This window comes from Vicugna pacos, chromosome 3 (assembly GCF_048564905.1).
Source record: "Vicugna pacos chromosome 3, VicPac4, whole genome shotgun sequence".
In the NCBI taxonomy this organism is placed as follows: Eukaryota; Metazoa; Chordata; class Mammalia; order Artiodactyla; family Camelidae; genus Vicugna; species Vicugna pacos.
Window position 1 is genome coordinate 4,689,043 of NC_132989.1, and position 18,967 is coordinate 4,708,009.

Consider the following 18,967-nt stretch of genomic DNA (forward strand, 5'->3'; position numbering starts at 1 on the left):
GTCTGGGGTGCCTAAGATGGACAGCTGGTTTACTCGGCAGTCTGACACACAAGGCCAAGTCTAGGATACCTGGGATGCCCAGGATTGACATCTGATTGACCTAGAAACTTGACACTTGAGGCCAAATCCAGAATGCCCAAACTGGACAGCCAGTTACCTGCCAGAACATCACCTGAGACCAAGTTTGGGATGCCTGAGTCAAAGAGCTGATGGACCTGCCAGCCTGGCACCAGACGCCAATCTGGGAAGCCCGAAATGGACACCTTATTGATCTGGCAGCTTGGCACGCAAAGCCAAGACCAGGACACTCAGGACACCTCAGGTGAATAACTGGACAGTTCAGTAGCCACAGACAATTTGGGGACAAAGAAGATGACTAGCTTACCTACCTGGCAGCCCAGCACCAGAAAACAAGTCTGAGGCACCCAGGATGGACATTATCATTACCAGCTTGGTGTCAGAGGTAGAGTCTGGAATGCTCTAGATGAACAACTGGTTGATTTGGCAATCACTCCTGAGGCCAATTCTGACTCTTCTAGGATAAACAGTTGGTCACACTGGCAGCCCAGCACCCAAGGCAAAATCTGAGATGTCTGTTCAGAGCAAAATTTGCCCAAGCCATTGTGAGGAGCTAAGATCTTCTTGAGCCACCCTGCTAGGTGACATGTGCTGTTCTAATGGTCTTCTAGACACTGGCGAGACTTTTGAACCCCGGTCAGTAGAAGACCTAGCCTTTGTGGCAGCCCCAGGTTTCTCTCTTTGTATCATTTAGCTCTTCCCGCATTGTTCTTCCCTTCATAATTAAGGTATTGCAGGCATAGGACAAAGATTCAAACGCAGCCAGCCCTCACTAACCACATTAACGCCCGCTTCTGATTATTTCTTTCTCCTCTAAGTAAAAGGTTGAAAACGTTAAAAAAAAAAAAAAAAAAAAAACCACTTTTCCCTGACCGGGAATCGAACCCGGGCCGCGGCGGTGAGAGCGCCGAATCCTAACCACTAGACCACCAGGGAGCGCACGGCAAGCGCCTCCTTAACGAGCTAGACTAAATGTAAAAGGTGTGACGTAGATAGGCTATAGTCATGTGAGTCTATGAACCTTGGGTATTTAACCCGCCTCCCTCGTCCACCTAGGCGGCCGCTCAACCACTGCAAATCAGAAAAACAGGCAGTAGGGAACGGCAGCGATCGCTAGTCTGAGTGTGGCCGCCTTCCCGGAAAACAAAACGAAAAGACGGAGAAAAGGGATCAAGAAGGATCCAACATCCCTGCAGGGAAGAAGGTAAAATGCGCCTGTCAGAAGTGGGATTCGAACCCACGCCTCCATTCGGAGACCAGAATGCCCACAGGCAAGGTGCACACCTTGAGTCTGGCGCCTTAGACCACTCGGCCATCCTGACACGCTGGCTGGTGGCGGCCTGCACTGAGCCTGCTTCCTGCGCCTGCCTGCTGCGCTGCTTCCCCGGGCTCTCCAGGCAGGCTGTCCCAGGATCCACCCAGCGGGAGCGCTGGAGAACCGCGCTCTGAGCTCTGGAGGGTGCCGGGTCTGCGATGCACTCCAGACTTCCCAGCTTCGCTCACCTTTCCGCGCGGGCCGGGCATCGAACCAACCTACAGAAGCAAGGAGAATCCCGCCGGAAAACCAGAGGGGTTTGTGACCACCTGGCTCAGCAAAGGCAGGAAACTATAGCATCAAAGGCAAAGAGAAAAGCGCCGGACTGCAGCCCATCCGGGCGACCCGCCACTGCCAGATCCTGGGTTCCCGCCGCACATTCCCGACCCGCGCTGGGGAAACTGGTTTGTTGAGGGAATACATGGAAAGCATGTAGAAATAGGCTTGCCACAGAGTGACAGTGATTGCTGTTGTTTCATTATCATTAGGGCTTTCTGCCTTATTGTCCTTGGCATATCCATCCTTAAACGTCCACCCTTCTTCCTCTGCCAAGTCACACAGCTGTGGTTAAGCGATAATGGGCGATCGGTGTTTAAAAAAAAAAATTACTCATCTACGACACTTGTTAAAGTACTGAAAGGAAGACTTTATTCAAGGGCTCTATCACGATAGGTGTAGACACCACTGCAATGGGGTCTTGCAGTTGGGGAGAGAGATTGGATTTAACCCGAAGTACAAGGGAGAGTGGAAATTTATAGCCAAAGAGTGGTGGCGGGGTCAGTGAATGGAAAATTGCTAAGGGGGAATTCTATCCAAACTGATCTAACGTGGTTCTTGCTGAAAGTAAGCTAGCTTATGAGACATCACCTGGGGGATGGTAGAGGACAAGGAACCCATTATATATTCAGGGTTATCAGATATCAAGGATGGGGCATTCTGGTTAAACATGTTTAACAGGAATCTTTCTAAAACTGGACAATGGAGACACAAACACTGAAGTCCAGAAGTCAGGCCTAGTTGAAAAAAAATTCAGGGAAGCAGTTTTCAAAACAGTGCAAAGCCAGTAAATGTGCTTTAGCATCACATGGAGAGTCCTGACTCCTGTGCTCCAGACCACATACCATTCATTCACTCATTCACTGACTCACTCATTTATTCATTTAGTCTTTACTGATATAGCATCGAACAAACAGCAAGCCCCTTGCCCTGGCAAGCTGACTGCTAGTGAAGGGGACAGCACAAACATGCAGGCTGTGAGGACAAAAGCAGGGCCCTGAAAGGGTGGAGTTCTATTTTTAGACTCTGATGGTCAAGTAAGGCCTCACTGCGGTGACTTCTTCTAAAACTAATTTTCAAAAAGTAGAACACAGGACTCCCATGAAAAATATATGTATGATGTACACATGTCAAGATTTTATTCAACTCATTAATGTGGGGCCCTGCATGCTGCTATAACCAATTTAAAGGAGATTTTGAAGAGATTTTTTTTTTTTAATCAGCCAGCCAAAGGAATCTTGAAAATAGATTGCAGCAGGTGGAAGGCAGATTAATATACTAAGGGGATAATAAGTTGTGATGTTTAAGGTATGGTTTCTACTTTGGGGTTGTTTGTTTCTACCAGAGATAAATCAGATACAACTCTTGACAAACTGTATTTGTATTGCTGTCAATAGAAATCTTTGCCCTTGGTTTTAGACAGAAACGATTGGCATTATTGTCAGTTTTCTATAAGTTAACTTCTACCCACAGAGTATCGTAAAATAGTCAAGTCAATAGAAGCCAATCAAAGGTGTACATGGAATCAGATACTCCCCAAAAGATCTGCTAGACTACGCTAAGCACTCCACTGTAAGGACACCTAGAATCCAAGAGAATCAGAGCTGAACAGTAGTTAGAGCTGTAAAAACAGGTTTTATCCAGGAACTATTGCAATAGAGGAAAAGAGACTTCATATAGAACTGGGTTCAGTTCCACATACAGCAAGGAAAAGTCGGGACTTACAGCCAAGGAGCAGGTTGAGGGTCAGTGGATGGAAAATGGTTAAGAAGAGTTATCAAGGGTAGAGAGATCCTTGCTAAACTGATGTAACAGGATTTCTGCTGAAGGCAGGCCGGGGTCATCAGATACCACCTGGGGAATGGCGGGGAATGAGGAACTTGATTAGTTGTGGAGAGTGATCTGGTATTAAGGGTGGGGGGATTCTCACTAGACTGATCTAGCAGGGTTCTTATTAAAATCAGACTCCGCAAGGCAGGACATGGAAACCCAAGGTCAAGGCCTAGTTGAAAGGAAAGTTCAGGGAGGGGGTGGGAAAGGACACACTGGGAGTTTGAAATTTGTAGATACTGACAGATACATATAGAATAGAAAAACAAGTTTATACTGTATAGCACAGGGGAATATATACAAGATCTTGTGGTAGCTCATGGGGAAAAAGAATGTGACAACGAATATATGCATGTTCATGTATAACTGAAACATTGTGCTCTACACTGGAAATTGACACCACATTGTAAACTGACTATAACTCAATAAAAGAAAAAAAAAAGAAAAAAAGAAAGGAAGGTTCAGAGGAGCCTGACTATATTTTGATCAAGAGGGAATCTTTGTCACTAATAATCTCTTTTTCATTTCCAAATTTGGGGTGATCATATCTCTCACATTGGAGCCTTCACTGGAAAGAGGACACAGGCATTGAAAGAAGGGGAAGAGCATTTTCCACAACCCTCAAAATAATATACTAATTCCTCTGGTGACCTCCTTGGCCCTCAGGAACTTCTGCCCAGCCTGACCTTACCTCACAGACTCCCAGTGAGTTAGCTGCCTTTTCCACACTTGATCTGCCTTCATCCCTCCTAGCTCACCCTGAAAATCCTCTGAGACCCTGGAGGGCAAGGACCAGGGATGTAGCAGAGAAGACGATGAAATATCTGTGCTCAAGAAGCTCACACTCCAGGGAAGGAAGATGTAAAGAATAAGAATAAGAATACTAATAAGAATAAGAATAAGTTGGGAGTGATAAGTACTGTGAAGAAAAATAGAGAAAGAAGGGTAGAGGGAGATATAGGTAGTTCAGAAACCTCTCCGTTTTGCTTTCTAGTCTGAAACTATTGCCTTCAGAAAATCAAGACTTCAGTTAATAAACCTGAAACAGTCGTCTCAACAGATACAATAGCCAGACTCGGGTTTTCCTGGTGGAGAAGGCTGAGGGGCAAGCATTTTGTTTTAGGTGTTATGCTAGGAGTCTCCACGCTCCAGGGAGAGGTTTGGCATAACCAGAGGCAGGCCTTACAACAAAAGTTTTTCCTATCACGTGTCCTCACCTACTAAATACATTTTTCACCTTGCTTTACTACTGGGCTGTTTGAAGTTTATTTCCTTTCCTTTCCCAGGACTTCTAGATACACAGGGCTATGGAAAGGACACTGATGGGGACCATTTTTGCACACAGCTATAGCAGGCTTCTGGGATTCCTGAGAGCTCGTTTGGAGGTTCTAGCAGAGGATCGCAGCTACTCGTATACCCTTGACCGAGAAAAAGGGTCCTCCTCTATCGGGGATGGTCGTCTTCTTCGACTGGGCGCACAGCTTCGGGAGGGATGCACATGGAGTGGTGAGGGAGGAAGGGGACACCCGCCTAGCCAGCCAGATCAGCCAAATCAACCCTGGCGATCAATGGAGTGACAGATGTCGCAGCCAGATCACCCTCACAGCCGAGCTTCTGGGATTCTTAAGAATTGCTTGTGATCAAGTCCTGTCTACTTAGCTCTCAAGGTAGAGCATCTTTCATTAGGGTTTTGGCCTAGGAGAAGAGAGATGATGTGATTAGCCTCTGCATGAATTTCAGAGAAAGCCTAAAGAGTGTCAAGGCTGATGAGGCATGAAGCCCAACAGTTTAACCCAGCAGAATGCAGTCTCTGCTCAGGGCTCCAAATGGGAAGTTTAGCCCCAAGCTGTTTTAGATACTCCTGGAGAAAGTAAACTGAAGACTGACAATGAGGGAATTCCAACCATGTTTCCCAGTTCTCACTGGTGGAAGTGGCTTCAGTTCTCAACTAGGAGAAGACTTTGGTTAGAAGTCTGATGATGTGGTTAGAATGGACAGTCTTGGCGGGGGGGGGGGGGGGATTCACCAGGTGCTGATGGGTGGAAGCAAGGAAAGATGGTTCATTTTGAGAACCACCCAAAAATGGTCTAGTGAGTGGATTGAACAGACAAGGAAGGGAATGCAACAAGAACAGAACTAGGAGAAAGGACTTCAGGATGTTGGCAGCTCACCAGTTCTTCTGTATTAGAAGCCTGATGCTGGAAGATGGCAGTAGAAGATCGGTTGGATCTATTTTTGGCCCAAATGTGAAATTTTCTAGGTACAGAGGAAGAAACATAAAGACTGAGGCAAGGAAAAGAGAAGACAGAAAACAAAAGGAGGCAAGAATAGGCACTGAGGGCCAGAAAGGAGGAAAAGGGGACAGTTAGAAATAAAACAGAAGAAATGACAGGAAGTGGAGAGACTAAAACAGGAATGGGAGAGAACAGAGATGAGGGGGAAAGAACAAACAGGAAGTGGAGCAGGAGCAGGAATTCTGGATGGAGAGTCCCAGCTTGCCAGTAAATAGCAGGAGAAAAATGCAGGGGGCCTATGTGGAGGTGGGAAAGATTCCCCCTTAACCTCAGTCCTAATCTCAGGCTCCTCTTTCCCTAGTAAGCCTGGCTTAGGTGGCCAGTGTTTTGTCAACACCCCCTACTTGCCCTTCTGACTTTACCTCTCATCTCCATTTGAATATGCAAGGACAACAGTGCAATGGGAATGAAGATGACTAAGAGGAGAAATGCTCGACTGCAGATGGAGGAGACAGGGCACTTCCCCTACTGGAGGAACCCTATCTTTGTCTGAGCTCTTCTTACCCATCACATCCAGCCAGGGAAGACCTCCACTCCCACAACGCAGCGCACAAGAAGCCAGGTTCTACTGACAGCAAATCAGATTTCTCTTTATTTCCATCTTCAACAGGGGATGAGACATAAGGAGTGGTCCAGGTGCCTGGATTCTAACCTCCCACGTCTGCTTGGACCTTTGCCTGAACCCATGACATCCCTGCCTGATTTTCAAATGTCCCTTCCTTTACTCTGGAAACACCTTCATTTCTTCTTTAATAAACCAAAGGCCCAGGTGCATGCACCCCTGCTACAGCCTGGATGATAACCGAGCTGTATCTGTAAGTCCGCGACTTCCCGCAAGCATTCGGCAGCGGGGCCTGTTCCGAAGGGACCACCGGCAGGGCCCCCTCCTGCGGACTAGAGCGGACAGCAAGCGGGCCACCCGCCGGCCACGCGCCTGTAAGGAAGATGAGCGGGCATGAAGCGCAGCTCTCGGGGACAGTAACAACCGGAGTGCGGCGCTGATCTCAGCAGTACGGGTGGCCCGGCGCTCGCCGTGTACATCGGCGCCCTCTCCCCTCAGCCGGGTCACCCCGCGCGCCATTTGGTTGAAGAGGTCCCGCTCCATCACGTGCAGCACGACCACTGCGTCGCTGGACACCTGCTGCTTCAGCACCTGGAACACAATGTCGCCCCTCGACCGGCGCCTTGCGCTCCGCCGTGCCCCCTGCCGCAGCGACGGAGAGCACCCCTGCTGCTGCTGCTGCTGCGACATCTCCAACGGCGAGTCACCCGGCTGCCGGCTTCCTTCTCCTTCATGTCCTGCGCCCTTCTGGGCTGGACTTCAGGACTACAGGAGAAGGGTGGGCGGCTCACCAGGCCACAAGCGGAGAGGCGCCCCGCATCTCTTATATACCGTCCCGCCCCGCCCACATGGCGTCACAGGGGGCCCTGGCGGGCCAAGCCCGGCCATGCCCGGCTGTGATTGACCGCGGGACGCAGGCACCGCCCACTGATGGGCAGGGGGCGAGGACAAAAGGCATCGGACTCCCGGAGATAGTAATTGGCTGGAGAAAACAGGCGCCGGACGCTGATTGGATGACGGGGAGAGCAAAGGGGAGGGAAAGTCTCTTGCATAGACGTGGGGCCTGGGCAGGATTGATGATGTCTTTGGGACTCGAAATTTAAGGCAGAAACTACCTGTAGAGTGCTCCTTCTCCGCTCCAAATGAGTCTTCTCAGGATTTCGGAGCAGCGGGTTGATAATACAACACTGGAGCAATCTGGCTGTTCCCTACTTGGTCTAGGGGAGTGGAAGGTGGCTTTCAATTTGGGGGGACGATATTGAGAACTCAGGAGGGTACTGCAGTATTATCAGATTTGGCTTTTCCCAGGGCAGAAGATAAGGAGGCTAAGGTGCCGTCTAGAGTCCCCGAAAAATAAATGCCAGTCTCAGGTTGGGCCAAGGTAGAGGACAAATAAAGAGAATCCCTTCTTCCCCTCCAAGCCAAAGAAGTTAGTGCTTCTCTGCAGGACATAACAAAAGAGGGTGACTGTTTTGAGAGATTTGGCTCATCTGTTACTTCAGTGATGTAAGAAACTGAAGAGAGGCTGAAAGAAAGAAAAAAAAAAAAGGATTTCTTTGGAGAGGGTTATAGGAGAATTAAGGAGTTTAGAATTTTATTATTTTGAACAGTATCAGACTGAGAGAACAAGGAGTGTTCTTGGGTCTCACATCAAGTAAAGGACTTTTTATTATCTAAGAGTGACTGAGAGTTATGGAACCTGCTCTGATTTCATCCATGGGACAGAGGAACCAGGATTTTGCAGATGTCTATTAAGGGAATGAAGGGAAAGAATAAAGTTTTTTTTCTGTTTGTCCACTATGGTGTCCTCCTCTTATGATTAATGAAGGACTTTCATTAATGAGTAAAGTTTCTGGAATAAGGTGGGTATTCTTTCTTCCTACCTTAGACCAGGCAGATGAGTATCTTGTTGAGTCACTGGTACCATAATTCAAGAGTGTGATACAGGCAGGATGTACTGGGTTCATCCTAAGGGTAGCTTATGCCTGGACACCATGTCATTTGGGCTGTTTAGGCCACAGAGAAGGAAAGCCTGTGACAGCAACAATTATCATATACCAACAACAAACACACAAGCAAATAAGTTCCTAAAATGATTTCAGAGAACTATGAGTACTATGAAGGAGATGGAAGAGGGCAGTGGGGCAGAAAATGATAAAAAGAATCTGAGTGCGTGATCTTGGAGCTGAGATTTACATAGGAAGGAAACAACCACATGAGAAGTTGGGGAGTGGGTGCTCCAGAGAGAAGGAACTCCCCCTCCTGCACGCTTGGAACCCTTGAGAAACAGCAAAAAGGCGTGGGAGGCCAGAGAAGCAGCACAGGGCCAGACCACATAGGCCTTGAGGTCATGGTGAGGATTTTGGGTTGCCTGGTGACCACTGAAAGGTTTTAAGCAGGTTTGCTCCTCCCTGCTTTGTGAGAGTGGAAGGAAGCAGATCAATCTGGCAAAAACTTTGCAGATGTGACTGTTTTAGGATATCAAGATGAGACAATTATTTGGATTATCTAGGTGGGTCTAAATGTCTTCTCAAATGTTCTATAAAAGAGAAGCACAGGGAGATTTGATACAGGCAAAAGAAGATGCAGCAATGCGACCAGTGAGACAGAGATTGGAGTGATGTGGCCACAAGTCTGGGAATGCCAGGTTACCACTAGAAGCTACAATAGGCAAGTAAAGGATTGTCCCCTAGAACACTTACAGAGGATATGGCCCCGGTGACACCCTGACACTAAGACTTCTGACCTGCACAGCTATGAGTGAAAAAATTTCTGCTGTTTTTAACCACCAAGTTTGTGGTAATGTTATGGCAACCACAGAAAGCTAATGCAGGTGACTTGGAATAAGGTTTTAGCAGTGGAGAGGGCCGGAAGGGATTGAATTCAAGATCTATTTCTGCAGACAGTGTCATCAGGACTAGCTGATGTATGTGATGTTAATATCACAGAAGAAGAGTCAAGGAGGATTCCCAGGTTTTTATCCTGAAAAGTGGATGGATGATGGCAAAATTTACTGAGATAGGAAGAGGGGGCAAGGATTGTTAAATGTTATGTGTTGGCCACAGTCATGTTTGAGAAAATAATATCCACTAGCTTTTGTCACTGCTCTCTATGTGCCAGGCACTGTTCTCTAAGTTTGTAACTCAGTTATCAATGTAAAGTGGGCAGTTAGATGTGAGTCTGGAGCTTAAAAGTTAGGCTGGAAATATAAATATGGGAGTCATCACTGTATTTGAAGCCATGGGGCCCAATAGATCAAACAAGATGAAAGAAACAAGAAGACTTGGTTCTGGGACCAAACCCAAGCCAGGGGACACTCAGTCTATATTTTGGTGGGACAGTGGATGAGGATCCAAAAAAGGAAAGGAGAAGCCAATGAGGAGAGGGGAAAACCAGAAGTGTGTGAAGTCACAGAAGCTAGTCTGGCGTGGGGGGTGGGGGGTGAGGTGCATGGAGGAAAATATCTAACATTGTCAGATGTTCCTCTAAGGGTAGAGAGGCAGACAGAGAACTGACCACTGCCTTTAGCAAAGTGGCTGCCCCAAGTGGCCCTGAGAAGCACCATTCCAGTGGCTCGGTGGAGAGAAAAGCTTCATCGGAGTCAACTGAAGAGAGAATGGAAGGTGCGGAAGAGTCCACAGCAAATCTAGGCAAATTTTCAGACGACTTCTGACGGGAGCAGAGGGAATAGGCTATAGGTGGTGGTTGCCTTGGGGGTCCAGGGAAGGCTCTAATTGGTTTTTAAGGTAGCCGATTTTGCCGCACGTGTTAGCTTGTTGGTGGCAATTGGGAGGGGGGCCTGAAGTTGAAGTACAAAGTAGGAACAACTGCAGAGACCATGTCCCTGGGCAGGCTGGACGGGCTGGGGTCGGCGAATGGGAGGAGAGCTTGGCCCTAATTATTCCATTTTCCCAAACCTTTGGTCACCCATGATCGGTGCTCATCAAGGAAGCGACCGGCCCACAAACCCCCAAAGGCTCGGCGACGAGCGTGGGCTTCTTGCGGGAACCACGGCTCCCAGCAGGCGTTGCGCTGGGCGGCCAGTGCGCATGCGCCCGCCGCCTGCCTCCGACCCTCCCCTCCCCCGCAAGCCCTGGCCCCAGTTCCGGGCTGGAGCCACCGACGCGAAGGGGGACGGGTTCCTCTTAAAAGAGAAACGGCGGCCGCGCGCGCGAGGTGGGCCCCTGTCCTCCCGCCGCTCTCCGGGCCTGCGCGCGAGGCGGGGGAGGCGCAGGCGCAGTCGGGATGAGGGCGGGTGGGGGCGTACAGGTAAGGCCGGGGTGGGGGGTGGGCCGCGGCGGGAGCTCCGGGCGGCCTGCGAGCTGTCTTTAGAATTGGCCCGTCCCACGCACTGTGAGCGATCAGTGGGGCCGCCGGAGACGGGGTGGGGGGCACCCTCCCGACCCCCGCCCCGCCCTCCCCGGGCTCCACCCACATCATCCCGACTATAAGGAGCTCTCGCAATGCACACGACCTGGTCCTTCCCTCATCAACCAGTAAAGGCCTGCGCCCTTTTCAAGATGGAACTGTTACCTTACCCCCCTCCCCCCAGCCCCGCCCCAGTTGAAATTTCCTTACCCATAGCTCCAGGTCTACACTTCAGTGGGCCTGGGATCGGGTCATTCTGACTTTTATGCTGACCCCGTAACTCCCATCCCCTCGATACCCACCCCATAGCGCTGGCTCACACGCCCTGTAATATAAGCAAAGGTTGTTTTGGCCCAGTGGTAGCGAATCCTATTGCAATGGTTTATTTAGTTCTGTCCCGACTCATTGATGAGGAAACTGAGGCCCTGGCAGAGGATGGAGCTGGGGACTCTGGCCCCAGATCAGGTCGGCCCACACGCGTGTCTCCTCCAGTCTGCAGGCCCTGGCGCTCATGGCTGCGTCGCCTGCGGACGCGTCCTGCAGGCGGCGGGAGAAGCGGCGGCAGCTGGATGCCCGTCGCAGCAAGTGCCGCATCCGCCTGGGCGGCCACATGGAGCAGTGGTGCCTCCTCAAGGAGCAGCTGGGCTTCTCCCTGCACTCGCAGCTGGCCAAGTTCCTGCTAGACCGGTTAGGGGCTGGGTCAAGGGCTCTGGGGGAGGGCATCCAGGCTGCATCACCTAGAACCCTACCTGTCTCCCCCCAGTTCCCAGTGGTGGCCCGCTGCTCCTTATCACCAACCGATTTATCACTTCAGCAATAAGGCCAGTGTGATTTGTGTCCTCCCAGGGTCCCGTCCCGCTCCGCTTGGTCCCCAGAGGATAGGGGACCCTTTAAGTGTGTGAGTGCCCAGAGCTGAAGGCAGTTGGCTACATGGGCCTCCAACTGACCTACCTCTTATCCCCTTGGCAGGTACACTTCGTCAGGCTGCGAGCTCTGTGCAGGTGGGTAGGGAATGACTAAGGGTAGGGGGTCAGGAGCCAGAGAGGGAAGAGGGGGTAACCGGGAGTGTTGTGACCGAGAAATTAGATTAGAGAGAACTTTGAGTGAGTTTGGGAAGAGATGAGGGAATTGGGGAGTCCAAGGTAGTTTGATGGGGGCAGCCTGTGGAGAAGGGAGCAATATCTCAAAGTCTTGGGGTCTGGGCTCTGAAGAATGGTAAACTGGATTAGGGACCAGGGTTGCCCAGGGGGTTGGGGTACAGGGCTGTCTGGGTGTGAGCGCTCCAGGATGAGAGGTGGGGCTTCCTAGCTCACCCTGACTGTTGCCTCCCCTGCTCCAGGTCCTGAGCCCGTGCCCCCGAAGGGTCTGCAGTATCTGGTGCTCCTGTCTCATGCTCACAGCCGAGAGTGCAGCCTGGTGCCTGGGCTGCGGGGACCTGGGGGCCAAGATGGGGGGCTTGTGTGGGAGTGCTCAGCGGGCCACACCTTCTCCTGGGGCCCCTCTTCAGGCCCCACACCTCCAGAGGAGTCCAGTCCGGTCCCCCTAACAAGTGTTGGTCAGAGAAGCTGGTGCCCAGAGGCCGGGAATGTGCAGGACCCTGCAGGTAGGCTGGGGGAAAGATGAGTTATGGAGGAAAGAAAAGTGTTCCCATCTCTGTAGCTCAGCACCCCATTCTTTACAAACAATCCTTTCTCAATGGGAAAATGCTATGCTGACAAGGAAATATGTCCTCAAATATTTTTTTAGGTATGAAAAGCAAAATACGGAATAGGATGTATGGTATTTTACCATTAGTAGAAAAATAAGGAGAGAAAGAATATATATTTGTATGTACTTATGAATGTATAAAATATCTCAGGAAGGGAAACCAGGTTGCCTGCAGGAAGAACGAGGTGGCTGGGGTACAATATTGGAAAGGAGACTTTTCCAGAGTGTACCTTTTTAAACTTTGTTTTTGAGGGGGAATCATGTGAATGTACCATCTCTAAAATAGCTCCTCCCACTCCAGTAGGCTCTGTCCCTTCTTTCTCCTTCTTCCTCAGAGTCCCCCCAACACTTCAGACCTTAGAACTGCACTAGTTCTCAAACCCCCAAGTCCCAAATTCCTTTCTCTTTGACCCTATTTGTGCCAACAGGTTTGGAATCTGAGTGTGATGAGAGGACTCCGGAGGCCAGGTTGCCCAGGTGAGTCTGAGGTTGGGTAGACCTGGGTGGACAACGGGAGTGAGGGAGCAGGACCTCAGGCTTGCCTTCCTTGGACCTGCAGAGGGGTGGGACCCCCACCGGAGACCTTCCCCTCCCTAGGAGAAGGAGACGGAGAAGAGGAAGATGAGGATGAAGAGGAGATGCTCAGTGATGCCAGCCCGTGGACCTACAGCTCCTCCCCAGATGAGCAAGTTGGGGCTGAGGGAGGATGCTGAGCAGAGTGGGAGGAGGGAGGGAGTGGCTGGCTGGGGAACCTAGAACTTTGCAGATTTGAGGGAAGGCCTTGTTGGTGGGGGGGACAGGGTAGGCTTTGGGGAAGGCAAAAAGAACTAGAGGCTTTGAATTGGGTGGAAAGAGGTGAAGTTAGGCTCTGGGAGAGAATCAAGGCTGAAAGCAGGTATGAATAGGGATCCTGGGGTAGGGGTAGGGTTGGTCTGAGTTGGGATCTCTGCAATTTAGGGGTTGGGAGTGGGCTGGGGCTGGCTGAGGATCCAGGGAGATAATACCCCCCTCCTCTTCATTCTTCTTTCAGCAGTGAGCCTGATGCCCCCAGACCACCCCCTTCCCCTGTCACCCATGCACTTAAGGAGGGGGAGACACCCCCAGCCCCTGCAACCGTCCCAGCCCCTCTTGCTGCTGCGCCATCCTCATCAGCACCCTCTCTGGGTCCTGGAGCTCCTCTGCCTGTGGAAGCCAGCACACAGCCGGAACTCAGTGGGATGCCTCAAGCACCCCAGCAGACTGAGCCCCTGGCCAGGTAACCTGATGGCTGAGACAGAGGGCAGGGGCATCCTGGGACATGGCCCTCCCTCGAGGCCCTCCGCTCCCTCTTTGCTGCCCGTAGCCCTGGGAGTCAGGCTCAGTCTGCTCTGGCCTCGGCATGGGATGAGGACACTGCTCAGATTGGCCCCAAGAGAATTAGGTAGGACTGAGGGAAGGGGCTCTGGGGAGGGGGCGGAGAGGAGGGAGGTGGAGGAGAGCCCTCCAGAGTCCTCATGCTTCCTATTCCCCCAGGAAAGCTGCCAAAAGAGAGCTGCTGCCCTGTGACTTCCCTGGCTGTGGGAGGATCTTCTCCAACCGGCAGTATTTGAATGTGAGGGTGTGAGGGGCGCGCGTTGGGTTCTGTGTAGCCTCACGGGTGGAGGAGGAGGGCTGAAGGAGGGGTGTTAGCAGGGGGATTCAGAGCCAGGAAGAGAAGAGCTTGGCTACAGTTAATAATCACTAAACCAGTGACTGGGAGCTAAGGCAGCAAACCAAGCCTCAGGCACACAGCTACCGCCCACTGCCACCTGCTGCACAGGCCCTCCGAGGGCCACATGGAGATGATGGTGGCATTCCTGGTGCTAGTGACTGTCCTAAGACGTGATATGTGTGTCAAGTCTTTTGATCTTCTCAGCATTCCTATAGAGTAGGTGCTGATGCGATTTGTGCTTTGCAGATGAGGAAACCGAGGAACACAGAAAGGTTAAGCGTTGCCCAAGGCTCCCCGGCTAGTGTGTGACGGTGCCGGGGTGCCTCAGTGCATCGGGCTGCCTTGCCCTGCTGGCTCAAGTGGGTGGTCCTCACTCCAGGAGGACTGAGAGACAGTCCTGTCCCCAGCCCCACTGCAGGAGGGGTTTGAGGCACAGAGAAGGAAGAGTCTCAGCCAGAGCCCTCACAGGGCAGATCCTGAGGCTGGGAGAGCACCCAGACCAGAGGGCTGGTGAGGCCTGGGTGGATGGGATTTGGGAGAGGGGGAAGGTCCCCTAGTGGTGGTGAAGCTCTGGGCTGAGAAGAACACTCAGCAGGGCTGGTCAGACATACTGGAGCCTGTTAACCAAGGAGACAGTTTAATTATGGGAAAGTCAGACTATGGAGAAGGGGAAAACCCATGCAACTGAGTAAGCCAGGATGCGAAATTAGGCCAGATAAAGAGAGAAATATTTCCCAGAAATACCAGGAGTTAAGGCTAAAGAACACACTACCCTTAAAATTGTTCCAGGTTGAGAGAAAGAATGTGTGTGTATGTGTGTGTTTTCAAAGCAGACTTAGGTCAAAATGTTATAATCCCGTGGTGAGGTATTAATAAAAAACCAATCTGAATGATATGGTTGTATGTTAATACTGATATCAAAGAGGGTAATCAGATCCACCCAAAATGTGTTCCTACCCCGGCAGATGGCAAGTCCATGGTTAGGGGACCAAGAGTGTCACCAGAATGGCCCATTGTTCAGGAAACTGGGCCTTGCAAGGTGCCATTGTGACAAGGTGATGAGATAATGGAAGTTGAGGGCAGGATAGGGTGAGGGTAGAGTTTGGGGTCAGGAAGGAATGGGATCGGGGTGCTCATGTTCATGGTGGTGACCAAGGAGAACTGCCTGGGGAGAGGACAGAGGAGCCCCGCCTGCTGGGTCAGCTCTGGTGGTGTCCCTTGCTTCCTTCCCTAGCACCACAAGAAGTACCAGCACATCCACCAAAAGTCCTTCTCCTGCCCAGAGCCAGCCTGCGGGAAGTCCTTCAACTTTAAGAAACACCTAAAGGAGCATGTGAAGCTGCACAGTGGTGAGTGGTGGAAATGCCTCCTCACCTCCCCACTGTGGGTCCCATCACCTCCCTCTGTGCGCCCCTTCACCCCCCAGTGGGGCCCATCACCTCCTATCTCCAGGTCTTGCCACACCTCTCTGTGGGGTAACTCTCGCTGAACTAAACACCCATCTTGCATTCCCTGTGTTGAGCACCCGCCTGCTTTAAACTGTTCTAGATGCTGGGATACAGCAGTGAATAAAGCCCTCATTTTATAAGGTGTCCACTCTAGTGATACCGCGCTCCGAAGGGATGTGAAAGCAGGGGAAGGAAGGAGAGCAAGAGGGAGGAGCTGGTTTTGGAGAAATGGAAGGTGCTTTGAGCAAAGACCTAAGTGAAGGGAGGGAGGAATGGAGGCTTAGCCACATTTACTGGCAGCGTGTGAGGGCCCCTAAACTGGTATCTATCTGTGTGTCATGTTCCAGGAGTGGCGAGGAGGCCAGGAGGTTAGAAAGGAAGGGAGAGAGGTCAGATAGGTAGTGGGGGCCTCTAAGACCACCATCAGGATGGCTTGGCTCCTGGCCAGATGAGTTTGGTGCCATCTCAGGGTCTTGAACAGCAGAAGGACACTGACTTTAAAAAAGAGCATTGTGGCTGTCATGTGGAGGATAGGGAACATTACAGGAAATGTGCAGTGCGTAACGATGCCAACCTGGACGCATGGAGCCAAGCTGGTGGGAAGTGGCTGGAGGCTGACAGGAGAGTGAAGAGGGAACCAGGACTGCTGTAGGAAGGACAGATTGTCCACGGGTAGGACTGGCAGCGGGGAGTCGGGGGTGACTTGGAGGACTGGTGATGGGATTTCCTGAAAATGTGGGAGAAGCAGGTTTCAGGGAAGGGATGTTTTTTGGGAACATGCTGATTAGGTATCCCAGAAAATATGAATCTGGAGTTCAGAGGAGATGTTGGACGAAAGAAGAAGATATGTTTATCATGAGCACATGGGTGGTATTTGGAGCCGTGGGCAGATGGCACCTACAGGGAGGGAGTGAACGTGGGCAGAGAAGACGTCTGAGTGGGGCAGGTGGGAAGGGCATCTGCAGAGGGGCCAGTGAGGCAGACGAAGGAGCCAAGTGGAGAAAGTACTCCAGGAGGAGGGAGGGCTGAGCTGCGCCATTGCCTCAGAGCTGCGTAAGAGGAGGATGCGGACAGGCCCCCAGAAAGGCTGGGGGGAAGCCATCCTTGACCAGATGACCAAATGGTATGTGCCAAGGGAGATGACAGGCAGAACAGAGAGGGGTCAAAGCAGAGAGGAGCTAAAGAAGTGAAGACAGCAGGCATGGACCACTCTTTGGAGCTTTGCTATGAAGACAAGCAGAGAAGTGGGTCTAAGCTGGAGGGCTGTGGGCTTGGGGCACAGAGATGGGAATGAACCCACAGGGAGGAAAGGCTTGCTGCTGCCAGAGGGGCGGGCAACCTCAAGTCCGTGAGGCGGGGTGTGTCTGGGCACAGCGGGAGGGCAGCCGCAGGGGAGCCGCACACAGGCACAGAAGCAGGCTGGCTGGTGGATTAGGTGGGAAGAGGGCGTGGGCATCCTCTCCTGGGTTCTCTTTTCTTGGTGGCTTATAAACAAGGTCACTGCTGAGCGAGGCTGGTGGAGAGAGGAAGTCCTGTGGCAAATGCCCTTGTGGACTCTAGAAAGTGGGGAACGGACCAGGGAAATGCAGAGGCATTGCAGGGGGTGGGATAGGGGGGCGTGAGACTTGTGGTTGTGATTGAAAGTAGAGCTGGGGAGGATGGTGGGGGGTGGGGGTGATTTGTACATTGTGTTTCTGGCCCCCAATCCCCACCCCACCTCGCTATCCCGCTCCATGCCCACCAGCACACACGTGCCAGCCTGGAGCAGGCCAGGGGTTGTATTTATCCTGGTTTGGGTTTTAGCGTGAGTCAAGGAAGGCTACAAAGATACAAGCTGGGCGAGGAGGGGAATAGGAGGATGGTGGGAAGGCAGCGGGCCGCTGGACTGGCAGCCTGGAAGCATGGGACAGGCTGAAACAGGAAAAGGTAGGAGGTCCTGGCTGGAACTGGGATGCTTGAAATTGTGATTTCAAGGTGGTGCAGTAATGGGGCTTGACCTGGGAGTGGTGGCTGAGAAGGGATGGGGAGACCAGGTCAGTGAGGGTCAGGGAGAAGGGGAGTGGAGCGCCCGACATGTAGAAAACAAACTGACAGCAGTGGTGGTGGCTGCGGAGAGGGCCTGGAGCCTGAGCTGCACAGGAGAGTGATGGGGATGGAGGCCGAAGGTGTGCCTGTGTGGTTGGATGGCAGGGTGTACAGTGTAGTGGTGGGTCAGGGGTCTACGGGATGGCTTCTCTGCTGCAGGCCCTGAGGCTTGGAGGTGTAGGAGGCCTGTGAGAACTGCTTTATATGGGCAATGGGCAGGTGCTGTTAGAGCTGGCGGGGGGAGCAGGTTCAGGGAAAAAGGAGAGGGGATTGGCTCTTGACACCCACAGGGCTGCTGACAGTTCACAGGGCACTGTTGGGGGGCTGGGAGAAGTGTGATATGCAGGCTGAATGGGGACCGTATTCCTTTGGTGGTCCAAGGAGGGCCCACAGCCTGGGGATGGGTGCTGGGGTCTCCCCCATCTGCCCACAGATACCCGAGACTACATCTGCGAGTTCTGTGCCCGGTCTTTCCGCACCAGCAGCAACCTGGTCATCCATCGGCGCATCCACACTGGAGAGAAACCCCTGCAGTGAGTGTGGGGAGGGGAGCCTGGAGTGGGGCCGGGGCGCGGGGGGGGGTTGTTGGGGGGATAGGTGGGAATGGGGAGGTGCTGGCAAGACACTTGGGAGGCTGGGAGCAGGAGGAAGCCCTAGGGAAGCCAAGATGCGCTGAGGCCCCTGCCTTCCCTCTGCTGTCCCTGGCCCAGGTGTGAGATCTGTGGGTTCACCTGCCGCCAGAAGGCCTCCCTGAACTGGCACCGGCGCAAGCATGCGGAGACGGCGGCCACCTTGCGCTTCCCCTGTGAGTTCTGCGGCAAGCGCTTCGAGAAGCCGGACAGTGTGGCAGCTCACCGCAGCAAGAGCCACCCAGCCTTGCTCCTGGCTCCACAAGAATCATCTGGGCCATTGGAGTCCTGTTCCAGCATCTCTGCCCCTGCATCCCTGGGGGCAGAGGAGGGGTCCAGCCCCTCTCTGGCTCCTCAGGCTCCCACGCTGCTCCCTTAGCAGAGAGCATTCCCTGGAATTTGCAGAGTCAGGCCCCAGGGACTGAAAAGCAGCTAAAAAAAAAAAAAGCCAGATGCCTGGTCCCTAGAAACTAGGGTGATGGGGAGTGCAGGGTAGGGGCAAGACGGGGCTCTAGGGGAGCCAGGTGACTTTAGTCTTCCTAAAGGACAGAATAAACCCAGTATTTTACATGAACTTGTGTGGGCAAAGCAAGTGTTTTTGGCACCTCAGGTGCAGGAATCTTGATTCCTTTGTTAGCAGGCTCGGCTAGAATGTGCCTGAGTGCATCCTAAGTGCAGGCCCCCA

General features: G+C 52.1%; 1 protein-coding gene and 2 non-coding genes across 6 annotated transcripts; 1 reads left to right on the forward strand and 2 right to left on the reverse strand.

Annotated features, from left to right (window-relative positions):
* Nucleotides 1–942: 942 nt before the first annotated feature.
* Nucleotides 943–1,014, reverse strand: TRNAE-CUC (transfer RNA glutamic acid (anticodon CUC)). Its single transcript has one exon. It is a non-coding gene; the product is annotated as a tRNA-Glu (tRNA).
* Nucleotides 1,015–1,294: 280 nt separating this feature from the next.
* On the reverse strand, nucleotides 1,295–1,400 carry TRNAL-CAA (transfer RNA leucine (anticodon CAA)). The gene is made up of 2 exons: nucleotides 1,363–1,400; nucleotides 1,295–1,340 (listed from the first exon to the last, which is right to left on the reverse strand). It is a non-coding gene; the product is annotated as a tRNA-Leu (tRNA).
* Nucleotides 1,401–10,419: 9,019 nt separating this feature from the next.
* On the forward strand, nucleotides 10,420–18,856 carry ZNF692 (zinc finger protein 692). 4 transcript variants are annotated; one of them, XM_072952801.1, is made up of 12 exons: nucleotides 10,420–10,531; nucleotides 11,216–11,410; nucleotides 11,693–11,724; nucleotides 12,063–12,326; nucleotides 12,859–12,907; nucleotides 12,990–13,115; nucleotides 13,461–13,685; nucleotides 13,773–13,850; nucleotides 13,943–14,021; nucleotides 15,355–15,469; nucleotides 18,087–18,186; nucleotides 18,364–18,856. In XM_072952801.1, the coding sequence occupies exons 2-12, from the start codon at nucleotides 11,235–11,237 to the stop codon at nucleotides 18,659–18,661; spliced, it is 1,542 nt and encodes a 513-aa protein (XP_072808902.1). In that variant the 5' UTR covers nucleotides 10,420–10,531; nucleotides 11,216–11,234; the 3' UTR covers nucleotides 18,662–18,856. The 4 variants fall into 4 exon arrangements, with proteins under 4 accessions (XP_072808902.1, XP_006219450.1, XP_031527980.1 ...); XM_006219388.4 differs by lacking the exon at nucleotides 10,420–10,531 and adding an exon at nucleotides 10,562–10,624; XM_031672120.2 differs by lacking the exon at nucleotides 10,420–10,531 and adding an exon at nucleotides 10,646–10,708.
* Nucleotides 18,857–18,967: the final 111 nt, after the last annotated feature.